Source organism: Oncorhynchus clarkii, chromosome 27 (genome assembly GCF_045791955.1).
Source record: "Oncorhynchus clarkii lewisi isolate Uvic-CL-2024 chromosome 27, UVic_Ocla_1.0, whole genome shotgun sequence".
NCBI classification, from domain to species: domain Eukaryota; kingdom Metazoa; phylum Chordata; class Actinopteri; order Salmoniformes; family Salmonidae; genus Oncorhynchus; species Oncorhynchus clarkii.
In genome coordinates, this window is record NC_092173.1 from 18,637,526 (window position 1) to 18,662,679 (window position 25,154).

Consider the following 25,154-nt stretch of genomic DNA (forward strand, 5'->3'; position numbering starts at 1 on the left):
TGGCCAGGCTGCACAGCAATGGTGTTACTGTAATAACATTCTGAACAAATTACAACCTCTCATCTCGATGATAAATAATGCCCTTCCCTTGAGTCTACTGAATCTCTACACCCTACGATTATGTATGAAGACCATTTTATAAATAACGTTTTTATGATCATTATAATGTACCAGTATAGTTTGGACCTCTCCACCAGTGCGTAGGTGTCTCCGTCTCCGATGAAGGCTCTGCAGTTCAGACAGGTGAAGCATTCTGGGTGGTACTTCTGTTCCCCTGCGACCTGGAGGACACACGCAGAGGGAGGGTCAGGGAACGATTCCTAGGTAGGGTTAAGAGTCAGCTAAATAACACAAACTTTATTTCAGCAGGTTGGTCAATTGCGATCCAAATTATTCTCTTGCAATGACCATCTGTCTGATGTCAAGACAGAAAAGCAAGGCAAAGAGAAATCTACAAAACACAACGATAGGCCAAACGTTAAACAAAGCCAAGAGAATATACTACAAGTCAACTACAAGTTCACTACTTGTTCAGGTCAGTAGATGCATCACATCACAAAAACAGCAATAAACAGAGCAACAAACTAGGGCAGATGCAGGTTAACCAGTACAAGTAGGGCTAGATTGCTGTGGTTGATATCATCGTTATTAGCTTCCGGGTAGTTTCTATCTAGCGCTATCCAATCACTGGCAGAAGGATAGAGCTGATAATTGAATAACGGCCAAAAACAGCACAACCAACGACCAGATGAATGTAACAGCCAGAGTTAAATTACCGACCACAAACAGATTTGTAAACGAACAGATATCACAATCGATGACCAGATGAATGTAACAGCCAGAGTTAAATTACCGACCACTACCAGATTTGTAAATGAACAGATACCACATTCACACATGCTCCTTATAGATGCTTAACGTAGTAACCAGGCAAATTGGTCTAAAATGGTCCCACTTGAGAAAGCTTTTGGCACAGGGTTTACTGGTAATCGATTGAAAGATGTAAGATTCCCACTAGAGGCTGATTTACACATGGAATGCTAATCTATACATAAAATCCCCCCAGGTAAAATGACCTTAAATGCAAATGACCAACATCGCTGGTTGGACAGGTCTAGCAGGGCTTTACTTAAACAAGAAACTGGTGACCTCGTAACTCCTCAGAGACAGATGTTGAAGAGCTCTCTCTCTCTTGCTCTGCTCTGATCAGAGGCACTCAAGAGCTGCAATGATCTGCAATTCAAATTTTACTGGGGGGGAGTTTCAGTTTTCTGGGATGAACAAAGAATAGTAATCTATGAAATATGAGGGGGAAAAAAGAAAAACAATTCAAGGGGGGATTTTTCAGACACTATTAAGGAAACTTTAAAATAATACTGCTCTTATGAGTTTGGAAAATACTAGCAATTCCCTTTAAGAGTGGCACAGTGGTCGATAATATAGATAAAACTAAATTCCGGGTAATCAACAAAATCTACCTCTATAGCCCTGTGTCTACCCTCCCCCTCAGGGAGCGTTCCCATGGAAACCAGAGAGAGAGAGAGAGAGAGAGAGAGAGACAGAGAGAGAGAGAGAGACAGAGAGAGAGAGAGAGAGAGAGACAGAGAGAGAGACAGAGAGACAGAGAGTCAGAGACAGAGAGCCAGAGACAGAGAGCCAGAGACAGAGAGACAGAGAGAGAGACAGAGACAGAGAGTCAGAGACAGAGAGCCAGAGACAGAGAGCCAGAGACAGAGAGACAGAGAGAGAGACAGAGACAGAGAGAGACAGAGACAGAGACAGAGAGAGAGAGAGAGAGAGAGAGAGAGAGAGAGAGAGAGAGAGAGAGAGAGAGAGAGAGAGAGAGAGAGGAATGAGAGAAATGGGTTGACTCCCTGACCTAATTGTGTACCTTTTGAATCCTGGTTGTTCATGTTAACAGAGCAGATGGACTCAGATAGTGAATGAGAAGAGAGAAGGTAATGAATGTGTAATTGGTTTCCATTAGCTCTGGAGCAGATGGAACACAGAATGAGTTGGTAAAGAGAAGCAGCCTCAGGGGCTTGGTGAGTCACAGTCACTGTATTTTGCAGTAGAGTAGAGTAGGAAGGGTAAAACATGGGCTGTAAACAATGATAAGTGGCTGAGTTCTTTATGTCAGTTATGATCACAGTGTGTGTAAACACCACACCACAGTCACTCAGAGGGACGGAGATTAAATTATAACGAAGTACAATGAATGATGAAAGATAGGGGTCAAAATGTCTTCTAGTTGATAATGAATAAGCATACGCTGTAATGTCAACCATGCTATCCTTGTGTTAAGGTATGTTATAGAGTAAAGTAAAATAGTCGAATATGCATGTGCTTGTGTGTGTGTGTGTGTGTGTGTGTGTGTGTGTGTGTGTGTGTGTGTGTGTGTGTGTGTGTGTGCGCGCGTCTGCACAGAACATTGGCCAGCGTTACCTAGCGTTGATTTTTCAATAACATTTCTAGTGGTGATTCAGGTGTTGAATTAACTCTGTAAGTGAACCCGTGTTGGTGTTAACCAGTGTTAAACCAAAAGCACAGCCAACATTAACATATTTCACAGCAAGCTCTATTGCAGGTAGATTTTTTTAAATGCTTGTTTCAATATCTATGTTTTTGCAATGGACATTGATTGATTGATCATATGCTACTCAAATATAAATAACATACATTTTTCTAAACTAATCCAATCTATTACTTTATTGCACACGTTATTGCCAAGTCTAGGTCCAGAGGCTCCTAAATAGCTTCTACCCCCAAGCCATAAGACTAACAGTTAATCAAATGGCTACCCAGACTATTTGCATTGCCGGTACACCCTGCTCATGAATGATTTGCTATTCTTATCTCTTATTTTCTTAAAACTGCATTGTTGGTTAAGGGCTTGTAAGTAATCATTTTACTGTAAGGTTGTATTCGGCGCATGTGACAAGTAACATTTGATTTGACGTGATTTATTGAAATTGTTGTTCCGGTTTAGATAGTCTCATATCTTAGTCTTCCCAACCCGGCAGTCATTCTGAATACAGGTTGCGGCATTCATGTTGGATATTCCCACTCGAGTTGGATTCCAATAGGAATTACAGTCACATCATAATGTGACTTGCAGGCCTGAAAACCATGAGTTTCAGGCCACTGTATAGGGTAAAACTAGGCCCTCAAAATAAGGCCTTATTAAATACTTGTTGTATTTGGTTAAATATATATTTTTTTTATAACAATATATTCACTTAGGATCTCACTTGGTGGAGGCCACTGAACTGAAAATGGATGAAAGCAATAACCATGTCTTTGTCATGAACAAATACAGTCATGGGTGTTAACTCTGGGTAATATGCAAATAAGGCTTTACACTAAGCGGTGTGTTAATTTAACACTGCAAAGTGTGGACCTGTATAGACAGTGGACCAGTGACACATTTAACACTGTCAGTGTTGATTTAACACTGTAGAATTGTGTGTGTGTGTGTGCATGGGTGTGTGTGTAGCAGGCAGTGGCCAGTCTCAGGTGTGAGCCCCCGCGTGGAGGAGAGGAAGGACATCTGGACGTAGAGGAAGAGACAGTGCGACGCCTGACACTCTGACACCGTGGCTACTGCCATTTGTCGACCCCCGAAACCTCTTTCCTACACACAAACACATCTCTCCAACCACATCTGACAACTGCTACTGCCGCACACACACAAAGAAAAAACAGAGCAGAAAGAGAGAGAGAAAGAAAAGATAGACGCTAACAATAGCCCTGTGCGTATCTTATGGGTGGAATGTTCTATTATCTTTCTCTCACTGCTAATTTAGCTCATTTACAATTACTCAGAATGAAACTATGCGGCATGAGACCACCTGATCTGGAAATTCCAAGAAACCTGCCCAAAACATTGGTTAAAAATCTTCCATTTACAAATGAGCGGGGATAACTTACAGTACATACTGTAACTACCCACAGCTGGTGTCGTCCCCCGCCTCTGTAGTCATGCGTATGTGTGTGTATAAGAGAGCAGTGTGGCTTGGCATGTGGCGCACACAGGACCTCTGTGACAACAATCCAAATTATCAGCACGTTTCCTTTGGTAACAGTGAGGGGGGCGGACAGTACCCAGGAAGAACTGGGTCGGTCGCCATGGAGAAGCATCTGGAAACAGTGTGTGGGTCTGTTACCATGGTGAGGTGGAGGGAGTCGGTCACATATTAAGCATGATCCTATAATGAACACTAACTGCACCAGCTGGGGACTTGTGATGAAGATACAGTGGTGAGAAATGCAACTAATCTCAAAATAGAAAGTAGGAACCTGCCTGAAACTACTCATGTATATAACCAGGCAAATCTTTTCTTTGTCCAATAAATCATTTCTCTTCCTCCTCTTTCTACACTGTAAACCAAATCAGTGCAAATAAATAGAAAAAAATTCCTTGAGGCCTCTCTCAAAGCACGAGTGATAATGGAAATGAGTTCGCACTAGTGTAATAAACTGAGTTCTGTTACACAAGAATGAGGAAATTCCCCTGGTGATGATGAGACAGCCATTCAGAAGCTGTCATTTCAGTACTTAAATGTGTCATTAAAGTTTCAACTTTAAGTGTTTGACGACCAATAAGTTGGGAGGCTAATCCGTTTAGTGGTGTGTGTGTGTTTTCAGACAGCCTATGGAATGTGTATGGCCCCTGTTGGACCAATCAGAGGTATTTATGACCCCTGGTGTCACAACGATACTCTCAGGTTCTCTAGTGTAAACAACAGATGAGAGGGGAATTCTCCATATTGAGTTTAGGTCATTTTCAGTTCCCAAAACTATTGCATCTTAGTTTTTTTAGGATTCATTCTAAACGGTTGAGTCCAACCATGTAAACTAGGTGAATTGGAGCCAATGCTACAGTATATTCTAATATCCATACTAGCATACCATTTAGAATGCTTGCCCATTGCCCACTACATTGCTTATTAGTGTGGTGGATATTGGAACTTTAGCCGGTTGCTTACTTCTGTTTCCTGTATGGACTTCCAGTTATACTGATGCATTTTGGGCCTGTAAAGGGTCTTGCCGATTTAGTGATATGGACCATGTGTGGAGGGTCATGGGGACTATAAAACACTAGCAACATAGGGTATGACCCCTTGCGTCAGTTAGCCTGGTATTAACACTACACACGCACACACACGTTGTCAGTTAATCTGATATAAACATTGCACACACACCGCCATGACTTCACTAACCCATCCCAGGCAGGATAAATCTGTAACAGTGATTTAATTGTAACGCACAGCACCTTGAGGTGATGCAGAGCTGGCACAGAGGGGATCCGGTTGGTGTAACTAACCACTTTATGGGAAACCTGGAGATGACTAGCTATTCCAGTGACCTATTGAGGTTCAATGGAACTGTTGCAATAGTTTAGCTCAGGGCGTCAACATGTTCTGTTGTTGAGGCCTACTGAGACTGCCAAGTACACATAAAACCAATGGAAAAGGAGTACTTTTCATGCTACACAAGCTGATGTTGACATCAGGAATTGATTAAATCAGCAGCACATTCAGCAGGTAATAGATACTCCATGAGAGTTAATTCTAGGTCAAATTCCAAAAATGATTCACGGGGGATTCCACATTCTAAATCCATTTGATGAGGTGCTGGGGGATCAGGATCAGTCAAATCTCCATACAACAGATGGGTAGAACGTCTATAATATAGAAACCTGCATTTAAATCAATTCATCACGCAATGAAATTTGGCTTTTCAATTTCCAAACCAAAACCTAAACTGTGGAGAGAAGCGAAGTGGAGCATGGCCTGGATCTTGAGTAGAAAAAGGACATCTGTATCCTATCCACACACAAGAGTGTGTGGATAGGATACACAGGCAACACAAAGCCTGTTTTGCCAATTGAGATCTAAGTAGGAAAGAAGGCAGTGAATGGGGGAAGCCTAATGGTGATTGGAGGTGCTATCTAGAACCATAATGTGTTATTCGACAATCCCAATAGGATAAACCTTTTTGGTTCCAGGTAGAACCCTCTGTAGAAAGGCATATGGGGACAGCCCCCCCAAAAAAACATTATGGTTCTATATAGTGCCTCCAATCACCATTAGGCTTCCCCCGTTCACTGCCTTCTTTCCTACTTGGCAACACAGGCTTTCATTTTGTTTCTGATTCCGACTCACTTAGAAATAATAAACTGGGAAAATATGATTAGACCAGACCAAGTGGCAGAAACAGCACCCAGCAGCCCCAAACAGGGCTAGAATGAAGCCTTGAGTTCCATCTGATAGATAGGTGGACATCCGGTAGAGGCACACTTGTGTGTACATGATCATGTGTGTTTATACTGTGCATATGTACAGTGCAGGGCTGCAATCATCTCAGCATTACAATCAAGCTTTAACTAGCCTAGCCTACTGTAACTGGGGCTCTGGGCAGGACCTACTCTAAATATAGACCATGTGCCTGTCCCGGCTCATTTCTATTTCATGAAACAAACAAAAAATGTATTTCATGGACCCAGTTTCTTAGAGATCATTTCAACCCTTTCAACATGAAGATATCTCTTAACAACATCATTTTAGGGAACGATACAATATCAATACTGATGTTCTATTTCTACTAAAACCATGCAATAGAGTGAGACCTAAAGCACAAACGCAGCAAAATCAAGCCTGCCCACTCAACACAAGCTGAAGCTAGCCAAGCTCTTTCACTCAATCACAGTCTACAGAGGGAAAGCCATTTTACCTTTTTGTCCCTTTTCCACAGCTTGAGACAGCAAAATCCCCAGAAAAATAAATCTGACACCATGGCAGCCTCGCTGCTGCTGCTTTCCTATACAGTACACTCTACTCCCGGCAAGACTAGTTCATTCTGGTGAGCCCACACCGCTGTCACAACACAGAGGCAGCGGCCAAATTAGAGAGAGCGAGGAGCTGCCCACGCCTTTGCCGCTGAGCTCATCTCTGAAACAACATCACAGGCTGCTCTTCCCCCTCCCTCCCGCGTTCTCTATCTAACTCTAACAAGCGGCAGCCGCTCCTGCTTTCTGTTTTTATGACCTCATCGTTTCCTGCCTGGCCTGGCCCACCCATGCGCCTGCTGGCTGTGTCTCCTCTCTGATGTCTTCAGAAAATACCCCCTCCCATATTTCTTCCTCTCTCTTCCCCATCCCCCTTTCCCTAGTTCCCCTGATTCCAAAGCTCCTCTAGCTGACAGGCAATCATATTTAATCCTCTGTCTGAAATGTCAAATTAAAAAAGGGGGCTAGCCAAAGCCCTCACGCGACACCATCATGTCATCCAACATTGGTTGTTTTAGAGGGCTTACTGTACTAGTGGGGAGGATGACAGACTGATTCTACAAACGTAGGATCTTAATTTGAGCTAGTTTGCTACAGCTGGAAAAGAATCCTGCAGCAACAGGAAATGTGAATTATTATGTGGATTATAATGAATGGACATTTCTGTTGGGGTTGATTCATTTTTCATAAGGGAAAATCAAGTCTGAAATTTCAAAGTGGAAACTACAAACTTCTGAAGCCATTTTAAACCTCAAAATTACAATACAAATTTGACATTTCCTCTGTGATAAAATGAAGGTCCTACATCTGTAGCCACTGCTGCGTTGTCTCGGCTGTGTGCTTATGGTGTGCTTATGGTTGTTGTACTGTTTGAAGGTGAACCTTCGTCCCAGTCTGACATCCTGAGACCTCTGGAGCAGGTTTTCATCAAGGATTTCTCTGTATTTTGCTCCGTTCACCTTTGCCTCGATCCTGACTAGTCTCCCAGTCCCTGCCTCTGAAAAACATCCTCACAGCATGATGCTGCCACCTCCATGCTTCACCGTTGGGATGGTACTAGATTTCCTCCAAACGTGACGCTTGGCATTCAAGTCACAGAGTTCAATGCTGGTTTCATCAGACCAGAGAATCTTGTTTCTCATGGTCTCAGAGTCTTTAGGTGCCTTTTGACAAACTCCAAGCAGGCTGTCATGTGCATTTTACTGAGGAGTGGCTTCCGTCTGGCCACTCTTCCATAAAGACCTGATTGGCGGAGTGCTGCAGAGATGGTTGTCCTTCTGGAAGGTTTTCCAATCTCCACAGAGAAAATCCAGTGCTCTGTCAGAGTGACCATCAGGTTCTTGGTCATCTCCCCGACCAAGGCCCTTCTCCCCCGATTGCTCAGTTTGGCCAGCTCTAGGAAGTGTCTTGGTGGTTACAAACTTCTTCCATTTAAGAATGATGAAGGGCACTGTGTTCTTGGGGACCTTCAATGCTACAGAATTTTTGTTGGTCCCCTTCCCTAGATCTGTGCCTCAACATAATCCTGTCTCAGAGCTCTACAGACAATTCCTTCAACCTCATGGCTTGGTTTTTGCTGTGACATGCACTGTCAACTGTGGGACAGTTGTGTGTGCCTTTCCAAATCATGTCCAATTAATTGAATTTACAACAGGTGGACTCCAATCAAGTTGTAGAAACATCTCAAGGATGATCAATGGAAACAGGATGCACCTGAGCTCAAATTCGAGTCTCATAGCAAAGGGTCTGAATACTTATGTAAATAAGATATCCGTTTTTTCTTTTTTATATATTGGATACAATTTCTAAAAACCTGTTTTCGCTTTGTCATTATGGGCTATTGTGTGTAGATTGCTGAGATTTTTTTAATTAAAAAAAATACATTTTAGAATAAGGCTGTAACGTAACAACATTTTTGAAAAAGTTCTCTTCGGGGTCAGATGCTTCCAAGAGGAAACAGCATCACTTTTCAATACAGTCTTCTCTTGGAAATGACTGACCCTGAAGAACAATAGAACATTAAGCAAAAATAGAGTGCCAGACAGTATTACAATGGTTGATCAATGGCACCTCAGCCAATAGAAACGCTACATAACAGTGTAGTAAGGTGGCTGTGTTATTGGAGATAGTGTAGGTAACCTAGCGGTTAGAGAGATGAGCCAGCAATCGAAGGGTTGCCAGTTCAATTCCTGGGTCAGACGGGTAAAATCTTTTTGGAAGTCAGCTGGCAACCGGAGGGTTGCAGGTATCAAATCCTACATGCCTGCCGTTGTGCCCTTGAGAAAGGCACTTAAACTAGAATTTCACTAGTAGGGAAATAAACTAATTTCCATGGAGGTCGTTTCTATTTTTAAATAAAGCAGAAGTGGTCAAAAAGTCATTAGATAGAGGTTTCTATTGGGGAGGAATGTGAACATGCCACCACAAGTATAATAGAATTGGAAAACCCCACTAAAAAGCAAAGAATATTGAATCTGAAAAGGTACCAAAATGTTATTAACGATGGAGTTTTCAAGACGTTCATCAAAGTGTCAGACCAGGTTGAAGTTCATATTGTTATGCGTGGATACGTGTGAATATGTAAAGATCTCTCCATTCTATGGTGTGGGATGGAAAATGTTGACAAAGTCATTGTAGGCAGTCAAACAAGACTAGGCAGGCAGGTCATGGTAAATAAATTCCACCTCACTAAAACCTTAGCAGGAAGGAAGTGTAAGCCCCCTTTCTGTAAATACACATTCCTGCTACCTTTCCAATGTTGCTCAACCTCTACGGTGACATGCTGAAACCCTTACAGTAATTTAAGTCTACTTCCCAACACTCACCCCCAGGCATATCTGACCAGACACAAACAAACCAGCTCCCACCCTAATTTCAGAATCTGACATGTTGTTCACTGACTATTGTTCAATCACCATGGTGACAAACTGAAAATCGTACAGTCTTAATGTCTGAAAGTGAGTGTCTTGTGGTCTCACACCAGTGGGAGTTGTTATAAGAAGTTGCTAAACTGTGATTGTCCGTGAAAGGGAGGGACATATCATGTACTGTAAAGTTTCTTGAAAATATGTATATTTCCCAATATCCATCCACTCATAACAATACTGAAACGACCCTGGCCTTTAAATGCATTATTAACCACCCAAGGGAGTTCATTCTCTTGGGGCTGTGGTTGGCATGCTTGCCTTTGGGTCATGGCGACCCCGTTTGAATACCTGCAGGGACATAGCCTACCTACTCCCGCAGGACATGCCAACACTATACCAGAGTGGAAGAAATGAACCTAAGCGGTTTGAGAAACGGCACAATTCTTTACTGCTAACTAATGTCCAAATTACACCATCTCTGAGGTTCTTCTGTAGTCAGCAGTGAGGGAGGTAGAAACCAGGGAGGCAGGAGAGAGGGAGGCAACGGGGAGGGAGGCAGCAGGACAGTGGATTCAATTACTGCACTTGGCTCTGTATCCAAGTCATAAATCACCTTGAACAGAATAGGCGTTATAAATTACTGGCCCCTAACTCTGACCACTCATCTGATCAAGGCTGCAGAAGTCAATGGCGAAAACAGAGAGATAGAGAGAGAGGTGGCGGGGGGGGGAGAGAGAGGAGCTCATCCTACATGAGGAGGATTCTGTGATCATGGTTGACAGAGGATAGGGCTTACATACAGATGTAAGTTCAAGTGTTAAGCTTCTTGAAAATGTACAAGACGGACATATAATCTTGTGTGTAGGGTGAGTGGCACAAACAGTGGTTGAATGAGGCTTTATGGCTGCTTCCATTGATCTGAGGCTCTGGACTCCTTATAGGAAAACCTCACCGAAAGCAGCGGCACGGTGAGAAATGTCTCAATTCATTCTGTTCTCTTGTCCGACCAAAACGACCTGATCAATGTGACATTTCAATCAGCAGACTGAGTCACAGCCACATTGCATCACACGGTTTTGGAGTGCTTTCTCTATCCCGGCTCCAACAAACAAAACCCTCTTTCAGAGGATGCTTTTTGTGGGCTGACGAAATGCAGTCTGCCCTGTTTGGCTGGCCTGATGCCAAGAGAGGGTGTGTGGGATTGGACTGCATCACGTCATATGTCCAAGGCGCAGGGAATGAAAAGCAGCAGAGGAAGTTGACCTTGTCTGCCGTTCGGTTCGGTCGGTCAGTTGGTCCGTCCATCTATAACACCATTGGTCTGACATCTTTGTGATAACGTGATTGCCTGACTGTTTTAGTTGGACTGAACCATGGTCGGACGTCAGTGGGTTCTTTACACTGTAAGGGAAATGTGAGTGATACATCTGGCCCTGTAGAGGACTCTGGGTAATGGGTAGCAGGTGGCAGGGCAGGGAAGGGCGAGCTCTAGCTGCCATCTCTGATTCCCTTTTGGCTCTGCTGGCCTCCGCTGGGTGGGTGGTTAATTACCAAGATTGCACTGCAGAAGCCTGGCTGTGGGTTGAGTGTAAATGAAACACACTCTTGCACGGATGCATAGATACAGAGAAGGACATACACATACAAATCCTGGCTGTAAATGGTAGAGAGAAAAAACATTGAATGAGTGTGTGTGTGTGTGTGTGTGTGTGTGTGTGTGTGTGTGTGCACGTCAAAGAGGTCTGCTCCAGGATATAAAAAATATATATATTTATTCCTAACTAAGCGACCACAACAAGCACTAACTCTCTCTTAGAGTTACTGAACATATTACCTCAAAACAGGGTTCAACATAAGCATTAACTATATAGTGTGCCTTTCGGAAAGTAATCAGACCACTTGATTTTTTCCACATTTTGTTAAGTTACAGCCTTATTCTAAAATTGATGAAATATTTTTTCCCTCCCTCATCAATCTACACACAATACCCCATAATGACAAAGCAAAAATAGATTCGTAAAAATGATTGCTAATATAAAATAAAAATGAAATATCACTTTTACTTAAGTATTCAGACCCTTTACTGAGTACTTTGTTGAAGCACCTTTGGCAGAAACTACAGTCTCAAGTCTTCTTGGGTATGATGCTACAAGCTTGGCACATCTGTATTTGGGGAGTTTCTCACATTCTTCTTAGCAGATCCTCTCAAGCTCAGTCAGGTTGGATGTGGAGCGTTGTTGCACAGCTATTTTCAGGTCTCTCCAGAGATGTTTGATCGGATTCAAGTCCGGGCTCTGGCTGGGCTGGGCCACTCTGGCCCACTCTGGCTGGGCCACTCAAGGACATTCAGAGACTTGTCCCGAAGCCACTCCTGCTTTGTCTTGGCTGTGTGTTTAGGGTTGTTGTCCTGTTTGAAGGTGAACCTTCGCACCAGTCTGAGGTCCTGAGCGCTCTGGAGCAGGTTTTCATCAAGGAGTTCTCTGTATTTTGCTCCGTTCATCTTTGCCTCAATCCTGACTAGTCTCCAAGTCTCTGCCGCTGAGAAACATCCCCTCAGCCTGATGCTGCCAACCCCATGCTTGGTGCTAGGTTTCAGCCAGACGTGAAGCTTGGCATTCAAGCCACAGAGTTCAATGCTGGTTTCATCAGACCAGATAATCTTGTTTCTCATGGTCTCAGAGTCTTTAGGTGCCTTTTGACAAACTCCAAGCAGGCTGTCATGTGCCTTTTATTGAGGAGTGGCTTCTGTCTGGCCACTCTTCCATAAAGACCTGATTGGTGGAGTGCTGCAGAGATGGTTGTACTTCTAGAAGGTTTTCCCATCTCCACAGAGAAACTATAGTGCTCTGTCAGAGTGACCATCAGGTTCTTGGTCATCTCCTCGACCAAGGCCCTTCTCCCCCGATTGCTCAGTTTGGCCAGGCGGACAGCTCTAGGAAGTGTCTTGGTGGTTACAAACTTCTTCCATTTAAGAATGATGAAGGGCACTGTGTTCTTGGGGACCTTCAATGCTACAGAATTTTTGTTGGTCCCCTGCCCCAGATCTGTGCCTCTACATAATCCTGTCTCAGAGCTCTACAGACAATTCCTTTGACCTCATGGCTTGGTTTTTGCTGTGACATGCACTGTCAACTGTGGGACAGTTGTGTGCACCTTTCCAAATCATGTCCAATTCGAGACTCGAATGTCCAATTCGAGTCTCATAGCAAAGGGTCAGTTTTTTTTATACTTTTATATATTTGCTAAAATATCTTTGTCATTATGGGGTATTGTGTGTAGATTGCTGAGGATTTCTTTTTTTTAAATACATTTTAGAATAAGGCTGTTACATAACAACATTTTTGAAAAAGTTCTCTTCAGGGTCAGATGCTTCCAAGAGGAAACAGCATCACTTTTCAATACAGTCTTCTCTTGGAAATGACTGACCCTGAAGAACAATAGAACATTAAGCAAAAATAGAGCGCCAGACAGTATTACAATGGTTGATCAATGGCACCTCAGCCAATAGAAACGCTACATAACAGTGTAGTAAGGTGGCTGTGTTATTGGAGATAGTGTAGGTAACCTAGCGGTTAGAGAGATGAGCCAGCAATCGAAGGGTTGCCAGTTCAAATCTTGGGTCAGACGGGTAAAATCTTTTTGGAAGTCAGCTGGCAACCGGAGGGTTGCAGGTATCAAATCCTACATGCCATTGCCTGCTGTTGAGCCCTTGAGCAAGGCACTTAAACTCCCCACAACAACAGCTCCCCGGGTGACCAGTGTGGCAGCGGGGGGCACCTCTCCAAAACCTATGTATGTGTGTGTATATGTATGTGTGTCTTTCAGAGGTTGGGTTAAAAGCGGTGGTCAAATTTTGGTAGGAGTGATCTTAATCTTAGTGTGGTGGGATTGTTCTGTCCAGAGGTCAGGTCAAGGTCACCATTGAAAAGGCTTCAATGAAGTACAGAGAGTGAAAGAAGAAAGAGGCATACTAAACTAACCTATTTCTGGTGAGAGTTTTTTTTCAGACCCAGAGGTCATGGAATGAAAGGAGGTGACATCATGTCTTCACACATTGAAGAGTGAAAGCACATTGTAATGTAGAAACTTAGCAGACTAAATGTGAAATCAACCAGGCTCAAATGTTGTTGTCATCTTTATCATATTTCTCAATATATCACCCTTATTTGAACCTGGTGCCCAAACAACTCATTCTTACAGTTTAACAACAAGCACAAGATGTACTCTCCCACCACCACCCCCATATCAAAGATGAAATCAGACAGACATTATATGGAAGAGGAAGCCAGATAAGAAAAGTGTTGTGAATTAGAGGTGTCTCAGTAGATTGTTCAGTCTGCTTTCCAACAGACACTTGGAAATTAATTCACCTTTCAGCAGGATAATAACCTAAAACACAAGGTCAAATCTACACTGGAGTTGCTTACCAAGAAGACAGTGAATGTTCCTGAGTGGTCTAGTTACAGTTTGGACTTAAAATCTACTTGAAAATCCATGGCAAGACCTGAACATGGTTATGTAGCAGTGATCAACAACCAGTTTGACATGGCTTAAGGAATTTTGAAAATAATAATGGGCAAATGTTGCACAATCCAGATGTGTAAAGCTCTTAGCGACTTACCCAGAAAGACCCACAGCTGTAATGGCTACCAAAGGTACTTCTACAAAGTATTGACTCAGTGGTGTGAATACTTATTTAAATGAAATATTTCTGTATTTCATTTACAATAAATTTGCTACATTTCAAAAAACACGTTTTAACTTAGTCATTATTGTGTGTATGAATACTTTCTGAAGGCACTATAGCATACTCTACGCTCTCTCTTTTTGCGAACAGTTATTGAGTTGCATTATTAGCCAAAATTATGACTATCTAATCTACTCATCACATTAGGAATAGTAGGCTATCTAACATAACTCTGCAAATGTGATGATGCATGGAATGCTTTATTCTAAAGGTGCATTTTCATGGTGAGAATTAGCTTCCCCAAACTTAAAACTCATGCGCTGCCTATGCCGCCTGCCTACTGGTGATTTGCAATACAAAATACCTATTTACATTTTTATCTACCTGGGTTGGAAACCCTGATGGCACACTGAGCATACCACAGCTCATAAACAAGGATTAAGTCACTGTAATATTTCACCCTTTTTGACATACTAAAGAGAGAAACCAGGCGAAATCACACTTCAAATGGCTTGATGGTAAAATACCACATTTCAAAGTGTGACATGCTACTGCTGGGAAGAATAGAAATGGTTACCGCACAATTAACATTATTTCTCACAGGCTACACTCACGCGTGGATTTTTCACAATGTAGACTGATATATTTCCAAGAACTCTTAGCGGAAGCTTTAATCTGTCTATTAATAATTCATATTTGACTATGTACTAGGCGTCATGCCCTGATCTTAGTTCCTGTTTTCTGTCTCTGTGTTTCAGTGTTTAGTTATCGAATAAATCTAACATGGACACTTACGACGCTGCATCTTGGTCCTCTCTTTCCAACAGCCTGTTACACTAGGAAACTGTGATGATTACTAGAAGCTAGTGATTACCAATGAAAAATACCTAAGTAAAGAAAATCGGAGGTGAATGAACAGCAATGCAGTTAATGCATATTGCAAAGTGTGGAATCATTTTTGTTGAGCCTTGAAAGTGCATGAAACAATCATCAACAAAACATGAATGCACTCCCACTAGTGCAGGGGTAGGCAACTAGATTAAGCCACCATTTTGCCTGAGCAGATGGTCGGGTGCTGAAACATGATTATAAACAATTGTACCCAGAAAATTGACCACAAGTAAGCCCAAAAATAGATTGTATTTGAAAATAACATAAAATAACATAAACATGTCATACCTTGATTACATTGAGGCACAATTAGGTCTCTCGTTTTATTTGTAGGAATATTTGGGAACAGATTTTATTAATTAAAATATTTTTTAACTGAATTCTTGGTGATTTAGTATTTAAAAATAAAAAAACAACCACATAAATCCTTCCCTAAATTATAGTTTTAACAGTAAAAAGATATTAAAAAAGAAAACGTCCTCAAATCAAATCAAATTTTATTTGTCACATATACATGGTTAGCAGATGTTAATGCGAGTGTAGCGAAATGCTTGTGCTTCTAGTTCCGACAATGCAGTAATAACCAACAAGTAATCTAACTAACAATTCCAAAACTACTGTCTTATACACAGTGTAAGGGGATAAAGAATATGTACATAAGGATATATGAATGAGTGATGGTACAGAGCAGCATAGGCAAGATACAGTAGATGATATCGAGTACAGTATATACATATGAGATGAGTATGTAAACAAAGTGGCATAGTTAAAGTGGCTAGTGATACATGTATTACATAAGGATGCAGTCGATGATATAGAGTACAGTATATACGTATGCATATGAGATTAATAATGTAGGGTAAGTAACATTATATAAGGTAGCGTTGTTTAAAGTGGCTAGTGATATATTTACATCATTTCCTATCAATTCCCATTATTAAAGTGGCTGGAGTGAGTCAGTGTCATTGTCAGTGTGTTGGCAGCAGCCACTCAATGTTAGTGGTGGCTGTTTAACAGTCTGATGGCCTTGAGATAGAAGCTGTTTTTCAGTCTCTCGGTCCCAGCTTTGATGCAACTGTACTGACCTCGCCTTCTGGATGATAGCGGGGTGAACAGGCAGTGGCTCGGGTGGTTGATGTCCTTGATGATCTTTATGGCCTTCCTGTAACATCGGGTGGTGTAGGTGTCCTGGAGGGCAGGTAGTTTGCCCCCAGTGATGCGTTGTGCAGACCTCACTACCCTCTGGAGAGCCTTACGGTTGAGGGCGGAGCAGTTGCCGTACCAGGCGGTGATACAGCCCGACAGGATGCTCTCGATTGTGCATCTGTAGAAGTTTGTGAGTGCTTTTGGTGACAAGCCGAATTTCTTCAGCCTCCTGAGGTTGAAGAGGCGCTGCTGCGCCTTCTTCACAATGCTGTCTGTGTGAGTGGACCAATTCAGTTTGTCTGTGATGTGTATGCCGAGGAACTTAAAACTTGCTACCCTCTCCACTACTGTTCCATCGATGTGGATCTCAGTGTCAGCTGCGTTTATTTTCAGCAAAATTTACATGTGTAAAAATTTGTATGAACATAACAAGATTCAACAACTGAGACATAAACTAAACAAGTTCAACAGATATGTGACTAACAGAAATTGAATAATGTGTCCCTGAACAAAGGGGGGGGGGTCAAAATCAAAAGTAACAGTCAGTATCTGGTGTGGCCACCAGCTGCATTAAGTACTGCAGTGCATCTCCTCTTCATGGACTGCACCAGATTTGCCAGTTCTTGCTGTGAGATGTTACCCCACTCTTCCACCAAGGCACCTGCAAGTTCCCGGGCATTTCTGGGGGGGAATGGCCCTAGCCCTCACCCTCTGATCCAACAGGTCCCAGACGTGCCCAAAGGGATTGATATCCGGGCTCTTCGCTGGCCATGGCAGATCACTGACATTCCTGTCTTGCAGGAAAACACGCACAGAATGAGCAGTATGGCTGGTGGCATTGTCATGCTGGAGGGTCATGTCAGGATGAGCCTGCAGGAAGGGTACCACATGAGGGAGGAGGATGTCTTCCCTGTAACGCACAGCGTTGAGATCGCCAGCAATGACAACAAACTCAGTCAGATGATGCTGTAACACACCGCCCCAGACCATGATGAACCCTCCACCTTCAAATCGGTCCCGCTCCAGAGTACAGATCTCGGTGTAACACTCATTCCTTCAACGATAAACGCGAATCCGACCATCACCCCTGGTGGGACAAAACCGCGACTCGTCAGTGAAGAGCAATTTTTGCCAGTCCTGTCTGGTCCAGCGACGGTGGGTTTGTGCCCATGTCTGGTGAGGACATGAGCACAAATGATGTCTGGTGAGGACCTGCCTTACAACAGGCCTACAAGCTCTCAGTCTTACAACCAATCCTGTGCAGGTGTTGTTACAAGTGGTCTGCCACTGCGAGGACGATCAGCTGTCCATCCTGTCTCCCTGTAGCGCTGTCTTAGGCTTCTCACAGTACGGAGATTGCAATTTATTGCCCTGGCCACATCTGAAGTCTTCATGCCGCCTTGCAGCATGCTTAAGGCACGTTCACGCAGATGAGCAGGGACCCGTGGCATCTTTCTTTTGGTGTTTTTCAGAGTCAGTAGAAAGGCCTCTTTAGTGTCCTCAGTTTTCATAACTGTCACCTTAATTGCCTACCGCCTGTAAGCTGTTAGTTTCTTTATGACCGTTCCACAGGTGCATGTTCATTAATTGTTTATGGTTCATTGAACAAGCATGGGAAACAGTGTTTAAACCCTTTACAATGAAGATCTGTGAAGTTATTTTGATTTTTACAATTTATCTTTGAAAGACAGGGTCCTGAAAAAAGGGACTTTCTTTTTTTGATGAGTTTATATACAGTACCAGTCAAAGGTTTGGACACACCTACTCATTCCAGGGATTTTCTTATTTTCACTATTTTCTACATTGTAGAATGATAGATTCATGAGGTCGTCACTTGGAAAGCATTTTAATTAACAGGTTTGCCTTGTTAAAAGTTAATTTGTGGAATTTCATTCCTTTTTAATGTGTTTTTTAAACCTTTATTTAACTAGGCAAGCCAGTGGTATACAGAAGATAGCCCTATTTGGTAAAAGACCAAGTACATATTATGTCAAGAACAGCTCAAATAAGCAAAGAGAAATGACAGTCCATCATTACTTTAAGACATGAAGGTCAGTCAAGTGCAGACGGAAAAACCATCATGCGCTATAATGAAACTGGCTCTCATGAGGACCGCCACAGGAAAGAAAGACCCAGAGTTACCTCTGCTGCAGAGGATAAATTCATTAGAGTTACGAGCCTCAGAAATTGCAGCCCAAATAAATGCTTCACAGAGTTCAAGTAACAGACACATCTCAACATCAACTGTTCAGATGTGACTGCTTGAATCAGGCCTTCATGGTCGAATTGCTGCAAAGAAACCACTACTAGAGGACACCAATAAGAAGAAGAGACTTGCTTGGGCCAAGAAACACGAGCAATGACCATTAGACCGGTGGAAATCGGTCCTTTGGTCTGATGATTCCAAATTTGAGATTGTTGGTTCCAACCACCATGTTTTTGTGAGACGCAGAGTACGGGAACTGGCCCCTGAGTGGCACAGTGTTCTAAGGCACTGCATCTCAGTGCAAGAGGCGTCGTTACAGTCCTTGGTTCGAATTCAGGCTGTATGACATCCGGACGTGATTGGGAGTCCCATAGGGCGGTGCACAATTGGCCCAGCGTTGTCAGCAAGACAATGCTCCATGCCACACAGCCAAGACAATCAAGGTGTGGATGGAGGACCACCAGATCAAGACCCTGTCATGGCCAGCCCAATCTCCAGACCTGAACCATTGAAAACCTCTGGAATGTGATCAAGAGGAAGATGGATGGTCACAAGCCATCAAACAAAGCTGAGCTGCTTGAATGTTTGCGCCAAGCGTGCATAAAGTCACCCAACATCAATGTGAAAGACTGGTGGAGAGCCTGCCAAGACACATGAAAGTTGTGATTGAAATTCATGGTTATTCCACCAAATATTGATTTATGAACTCTTCCTAAGTTAAAACCTTAGAATTGTGTTGTTTAAAAATGAATATGAACTTATTTTCATTGCATTATTCGAGGTCTGACAACACTGCATATTTTTTGTTATTTTGACCAGTTGTTATTTTCTGCAAATAAATGCTCTAAATGACAATATTTTTATTTGGGATTTGGGAGAAATGTTGTCAGTAGTTTATAGAATAAAATTAAGTTAAATAATAAAACAGAATTAAAAAAAAGTTAATTTTACCCAAACACATACAGTGGGGCAAAAAAGTATTTAGTCAGCCACCAATTGTGCAAGTTCTCCCACTTAAAAATATGAGAGAGGCCTGTAATTTTCATCATAGGTACACTTCAACTATGACAAACAAAATGAGAAAAAAAATCCAGAAAATCACATTGTAGGATTTTTAATGAATTTATTTGCAAATTATGGTGCAAAATAAGTATTTGGTCAATAACAAAAGTTTATCTCAATACTTTGTTATATACCCTTTGTTGGCAATGACAGAGGTCAAACGTTTTCTGTCAGTCTTCACAAGGTTTTCACACACTGTTGCTGGTATTTTGGCCCATTCCTCCATGCAGATCTCCTCTAGAGCATTGATGTTTTTGGGCTGTTGCTGGGCAACACGGATTTTCAACTCCCTCCAAAGATTTTCTATGGGGTTGAGATCTGGAGACTGACTAGGCCACTCCAGGACCTTGAAATGCTTCTTACGAAGCCACTCCTTCGTTGCCCGGGCACGGTGTGTTTGGGATCATTGTCATGCTGAAAGACCTAGCCACGTTTCATCTTCAATGCCCTTGCTGATGGAAGGAGGTTTTCACTCAAAATCTCACGATACATGGCCGCATTCATTCTTTTTTACATAGATCAGTCGTCCTGGTCCCTTTGCAGACAAACAGCCCCAAAGCATGATGTTTCTACCCCCATGCTTCACAGAGTAGGTATGGTGTTCTTTGGATGCAACTCAGAATTCTTTGTCCTCCAAACACGATGAGTTGAGTTTTTACCAAAAAGTTTTATTTTGGTTTCATCTGACCATATGACATTCTCCCAATCTTCTTCTGGATCATCCAAATGCTCTCTAGCAAACTTCAGATGGGCCTGGACATGTACTGGCTTAAGCAGGGGGACACGCCTGGCACTGCAGGATTTGAGTCCCTGGCGGCGTAGTGTGTTACTGATGGTAGGCTTTGTTACTTTGGTCCCAGCTCTCTGCAGGTCATTCACTAGGTCCCCCCGTGTGGTTCTGGGATTTTTGCTCACCATTCTTGTGATCATTTTGACCCCACGGGGTGAGATCTTGCGTGGAGCCCCAGATCGAGGGAGATTATCAGTGGTCTTGTATGGTTTCCATTTCCTAATAATTGCTCCCACAGTTGATTTCTTCAAACCAAGCTGCTTACCTATTGCAGATTCAGTCTTCCCAGCCTGGTGCAGGTCTACAATTGTGTTTCTGGTGTCCTTTGACAGCTCTTTGGTCTTGGCCATAGTGGAGTTTGGAGTGTGACTGTTTGAGGTTGTAGACAGGTGTCTTTTATACTGATAACAAGTTAAAACAGGTGCCATTAATACAGGTAACGAGTGGAGGACAGAGGAGCCTCTTAAAGAAGAAGTTACAGGTCTGTGAGAACTAGAAATCTTGCTTGTTTGTAGGTGACCAAATACTTATTTTCCACCATAATTTGCAAATAAATTCATAAAAAATCCTACAATGTGATTTTCAGGCCTCTCTCATCTTTTTAAGTGGGAGAACTTGCACAATTGGTGGCTGACTAAATACTTTTTTGCCCCACTGTACCTATAAATAGTAAAACTGATAGTTTTGCAGTGGTCTTTAGATTTTTTCCAGAGCTGTATATACAGGCGGGCTCACAAGTGATTTATATAGATCTTTTTTTACTCTTAAGACTTTGCGGGCCCAAAAAAAAATCACTTGCGAGCCCGCCTGTTACCGACCCCTGACTAGTGAAATTCAATCCATTCCACACCAACCCAACACCCTTTATCAGAGAAGGGCAGATCTCATGTACATCCTCCACTGACCCACATGTCCTTTCACACCTCTCCTCTCAGACTGTTCTCTTTACTGAAACAGTTAATGCCTCTCCCTGTAAAGCTTACAGGGATGTGTAAAGCATACTGTCTAATTACAGGTAATGTAAAGTGGAGACCAGTGTTTCTGTGTGGATGTTGTTGCGGAAACCATATCCGACAGACTGTAACAGGAGTGTCGTATCAAGTCTGTGGCTGATTGGAGAGATTGACTGATGAAGACAGAGAGGAGAGGGAGCTCTAGTACTCTAGTCAGGAGGATCTAGTTACTGTGCTCTTTGTGGCGGTAGACTATGTTACCATAATCAGTCCGGTGGTGATGGGGTCATTGCATCCATGGCACAGCTCTCCGAACTTGGCCCAGTAATCCTTCTTGCAGAAGAGCCGGCCCTCCTTCTCATAGTACCAGTGGGACAGGGAGGCACTGCACTCACAGCATCTGAACAAGGGGAGGGGAAGAAAGAGAGAGAGAGAGAAAGAGAAAGAAAGAGAAAGAGAGAGAGAGAGAAATTTTAAGCACAGCTGACTTCTTAAAACTGGCTAGGTCTTTGACATAGGCTACTGCTTACTGTTGGGTAACTCCAAATTGTTTGCTCTAATACAATTGAATGGCAGAGGCCTTCTTTACAGCTTCGGAAGGCCTAACCAATGGCTGGCTGAGTTAGCTAGATTTTTCGACCCAGAAACCACCAAAGAAAAATCTATTTTTAACACAAACTGATGATGGAATCAGAAAATCATAAAAATTATTCAAAAGATGAAGTAGAAATGAAAAATAAATTGTATTTAAAAAATATATATATACGTTTTTATATAGTTCCCCACTAATTTTAGCCCATCACGGGGCTAAACCAGTGAGATGCGTCTTACTGAAGGTAATGCAACAGATAAGAACATTTAACCATGACGCGTTAACCACTAAGACTAAAGGAACACTTCCACATACATTTGGTCTTAGACTAAAGTGAGATCACAGACAAACCCCAACACTGTGACTAATAAATAAACAACAAGGATGTGATCAATGACACCTACACATGTCAATGCTGTCCAAACACAACATCCAACTATAACAACATGGTTGTTACTCCAGTGGCTTTTGATCCACCCGATTGCAAAGTGATTTTATGCGCTCCAATATCATATGATTTAAAACAAAACATCTCAGATATATAACCACGTTTATAAACTGGGTGGTTTAAGCCCTGAATGCGTATACCATCGGTACGACAAAACATGTATTTTTACTGCTCTAATTATGTTGGTAACCAGTTTATAATAGCAATAAGGCACCTCAGGGGTTTGCGGTATATGGTCAATATACCACAGCTAAGGGCTGCATCCAGGTACTCCACGTTGCGTTGTGCATAAGAACAGCCCTTAGTCATTGTATATAGGCCATATACGACACCCCCTCGGGCCTTATTACTTAATTTTATCATAGACATAAGGGGCTATCTGCATGTGGAGATCTTAAGGAATGGACTTATCGCTGTCAGTAACAGTGGATTAAGAGAGCTGATAGTGAGATATCTCTCTCAAGGAGAGGACAGAGCTGAATGATTGGGTAGTGATGTCAGGCAGATAGAGATCATTGGCTGATAGACAGGCTGAGGACTGAAGGGGAGAGGAGATGACAGCACAGATGACAACACAGTCAATAATACCAGAGATACACACACCAGAGGAGGCTGATGTTAGAAACTATAGAAGGACATACTCATTGTAATGGCTGGAATGGAATGAATGGAAGGGCTCCAAACACATAAAACACATAGAAACAACGTGTTGACTCCATTCCATTGATTCCATTCCAGCCATTACAATGAGCACGTCCTCCTATAGCTCCTCCCACCAGCCTCCAATGACAAACATGCGCACACACATACACAGACACGCACGATACTGAACATACCAGATAGATGACACAACATTGATCTAGCTCAGGGTGGTAGTCAGCTTTCCAACTCTCTGCAACCATGAATCAAGATAAAACAAGTTCCAGAGGAAGTCGTTTAGTTGGCTATTCTAAACCACAACAATACCACTTTAATTAAAAAATATATATGTTTACCTTTATTTAACTAGGCAAGTCAGTTAAGAACAAATGTTTATTTACAATGACGGCCTAGGAACAGTGGGTTAACTGCCTTGTTCAGGGGCAGAGTGACAGGTTTTTACCTTGTCAGCTCGGGGATTCAATCCAGCAACCTTCCTGTTACTGGCCCAACACTCTAACCACTAGGCTACCTGCTGCACCATTTCTGTTCCAGCCAGGCTCTATGTTGAAATAAGACAAACAAATGTCATCAGCTCTCCTTCGCTGAGCTCTTGAAATGAGGACATGAGTTTGAGACTGCTCTATGCCTTACCCTTTTCATAGAAATGAGCTGAGCCAAGTTGAGCTGAGCAATCGCCTACTGGGAGGACCTGTTTGCTGGCTGGGGCTATGCTGTATAGGACAAAGTGATGGTCTGAAAAGGCTGTGTGAGACATCCATGACTAACTGAGTGTCTCCACTCCATCCCAGTGGACCATCATCCATCAGCCCTCCTAGTCCTTCCTCTGCCAGACAGCCAGGGATCAATAGGAACAGACCTGGGGGAGTCAGGGGGACTTTTGGTCATCAATCCCCATCTGACGCCTCTCTGCTGGGCTACAGAACATCCAGACCAGAGGCCTAGGAGGGAAAAGGGAATGGGGCAGTGGGGTAAGGGTATGGGGTGTAATATTAACAGATTAAGTTTAGGGGCCTGGGAACTGTTGGGAGGGAGGCCTAGGGAGAGGGAAATGAGGATGAGGACGTAGATAGAGGCTGATTGGGGTTAGTGAGTGGAACAGATTGAGCAGGCACTGGAGGAGAGGACAGGTCAATTCTCATGGGTTTCAGCAGTTATCAGACTTCTTGAAGTCAAGCCAGGACACACACGCATGCACCCATGCAGAGACACACACACATGTACACACACTAAACCTCCCTCTTTCTGATATGCGCATGTGCTCACATAGCGAACATCTCCGTGTTAAGAGCTCCCACTACTACAGAGCTCCCACTACTACACTGATCGTGCTGCATGCAATATGCTGAGCATGTGGTGTGATGATAGGAGGCAGAAGAACTGGGTCAAGGGTAGTCAGAGGACACAGACACACTACTCTACCTAGTCAGCAGTCTTGTCTTCCAGCTACACATCCCCCTCTGCAGAGTCAAAGTCATACCTGGGCCTGCTCTTTACACAGCAGGCATATCAGTCCACACAGGGCTTCAATGCTCTCGAGCTAAATCCAAGCTGAAGTTACATTATCAGGGAAGGGCATGTAGAGCTGAACTGTACTGTAACAGAAGACCATATGACTATGACTAAACAGTTAGTTCTCCAAATATAGTCTTATGTTACCCACAGTAGCAGGCAACAGTAGTAGGATTACATGCGAGTGAAAGTGTATGTGTTTGTGAGATACCCTTTGACAGGGTCTGTCTGGTGCGACCTTTGGTGGATTTGTGCCTGTGCGCGTGTATGTGTGTGTGTGCACATTCATGCCTGTGTATGTGTGTGTGTACTAGAGGTCGACCGATTAATCGTAATGGCCGATTAATTAGGGCCGATTTCAAGTTTTCATAACAATTGGAAATCTGTATTTTTGGGCCGATTTGCCATTTAAAAAACAAACTTTTTTTATACTTTTATTTAACTAGGCAAGTCAGTTAAGAACACATTATTATTTTATTATTATGACGGCCTAGGAACGGTGGGTTAACTGCCTTGTTCAGGGGCAGAACGACAGATTTTCACCTTGTCT

The 25,154-nt window shown here is 42.8% G+C and overlaps 1 protein-coding gene across 2 annotated transcripts in view; it reads right to left on the reverse strand.

Annotated features, from left to right (window-relative positions):
* The window catches only part of LOC139385972 (LIM domain kinase 1-like), an 89,578-nt gene that overhangs the window by 20,947 nt on the left and 43,477 nt on the right, over positions 1 to 25,154 (reverse strand). Inside the window, exons 1-2 of one of the 2 annotated variants that reach the window (XM_071131289.1) lie at positions 6,736 to 7,001; positions 172 to 281 (exon numbers count right to left, since the gene is read on the reverse strand). In XM_071131289.1, the coding sequence (XP_070987390.1) occupies positions 172 to 281; positions 6,736 to 6,798 (173 nt within the window). In that variant the 5' untranslated portion in view covers positions 6,799 to 7,001. Of the gene's footprint in view, positions 1 to 171; positions 282 to 6,735; positions 7,002 to 21,653; positions 21,793 to 25,154 lie in introns of those variants that run through there. The other variant, XM_071131288.1, reaches the window with a different exon arrangement.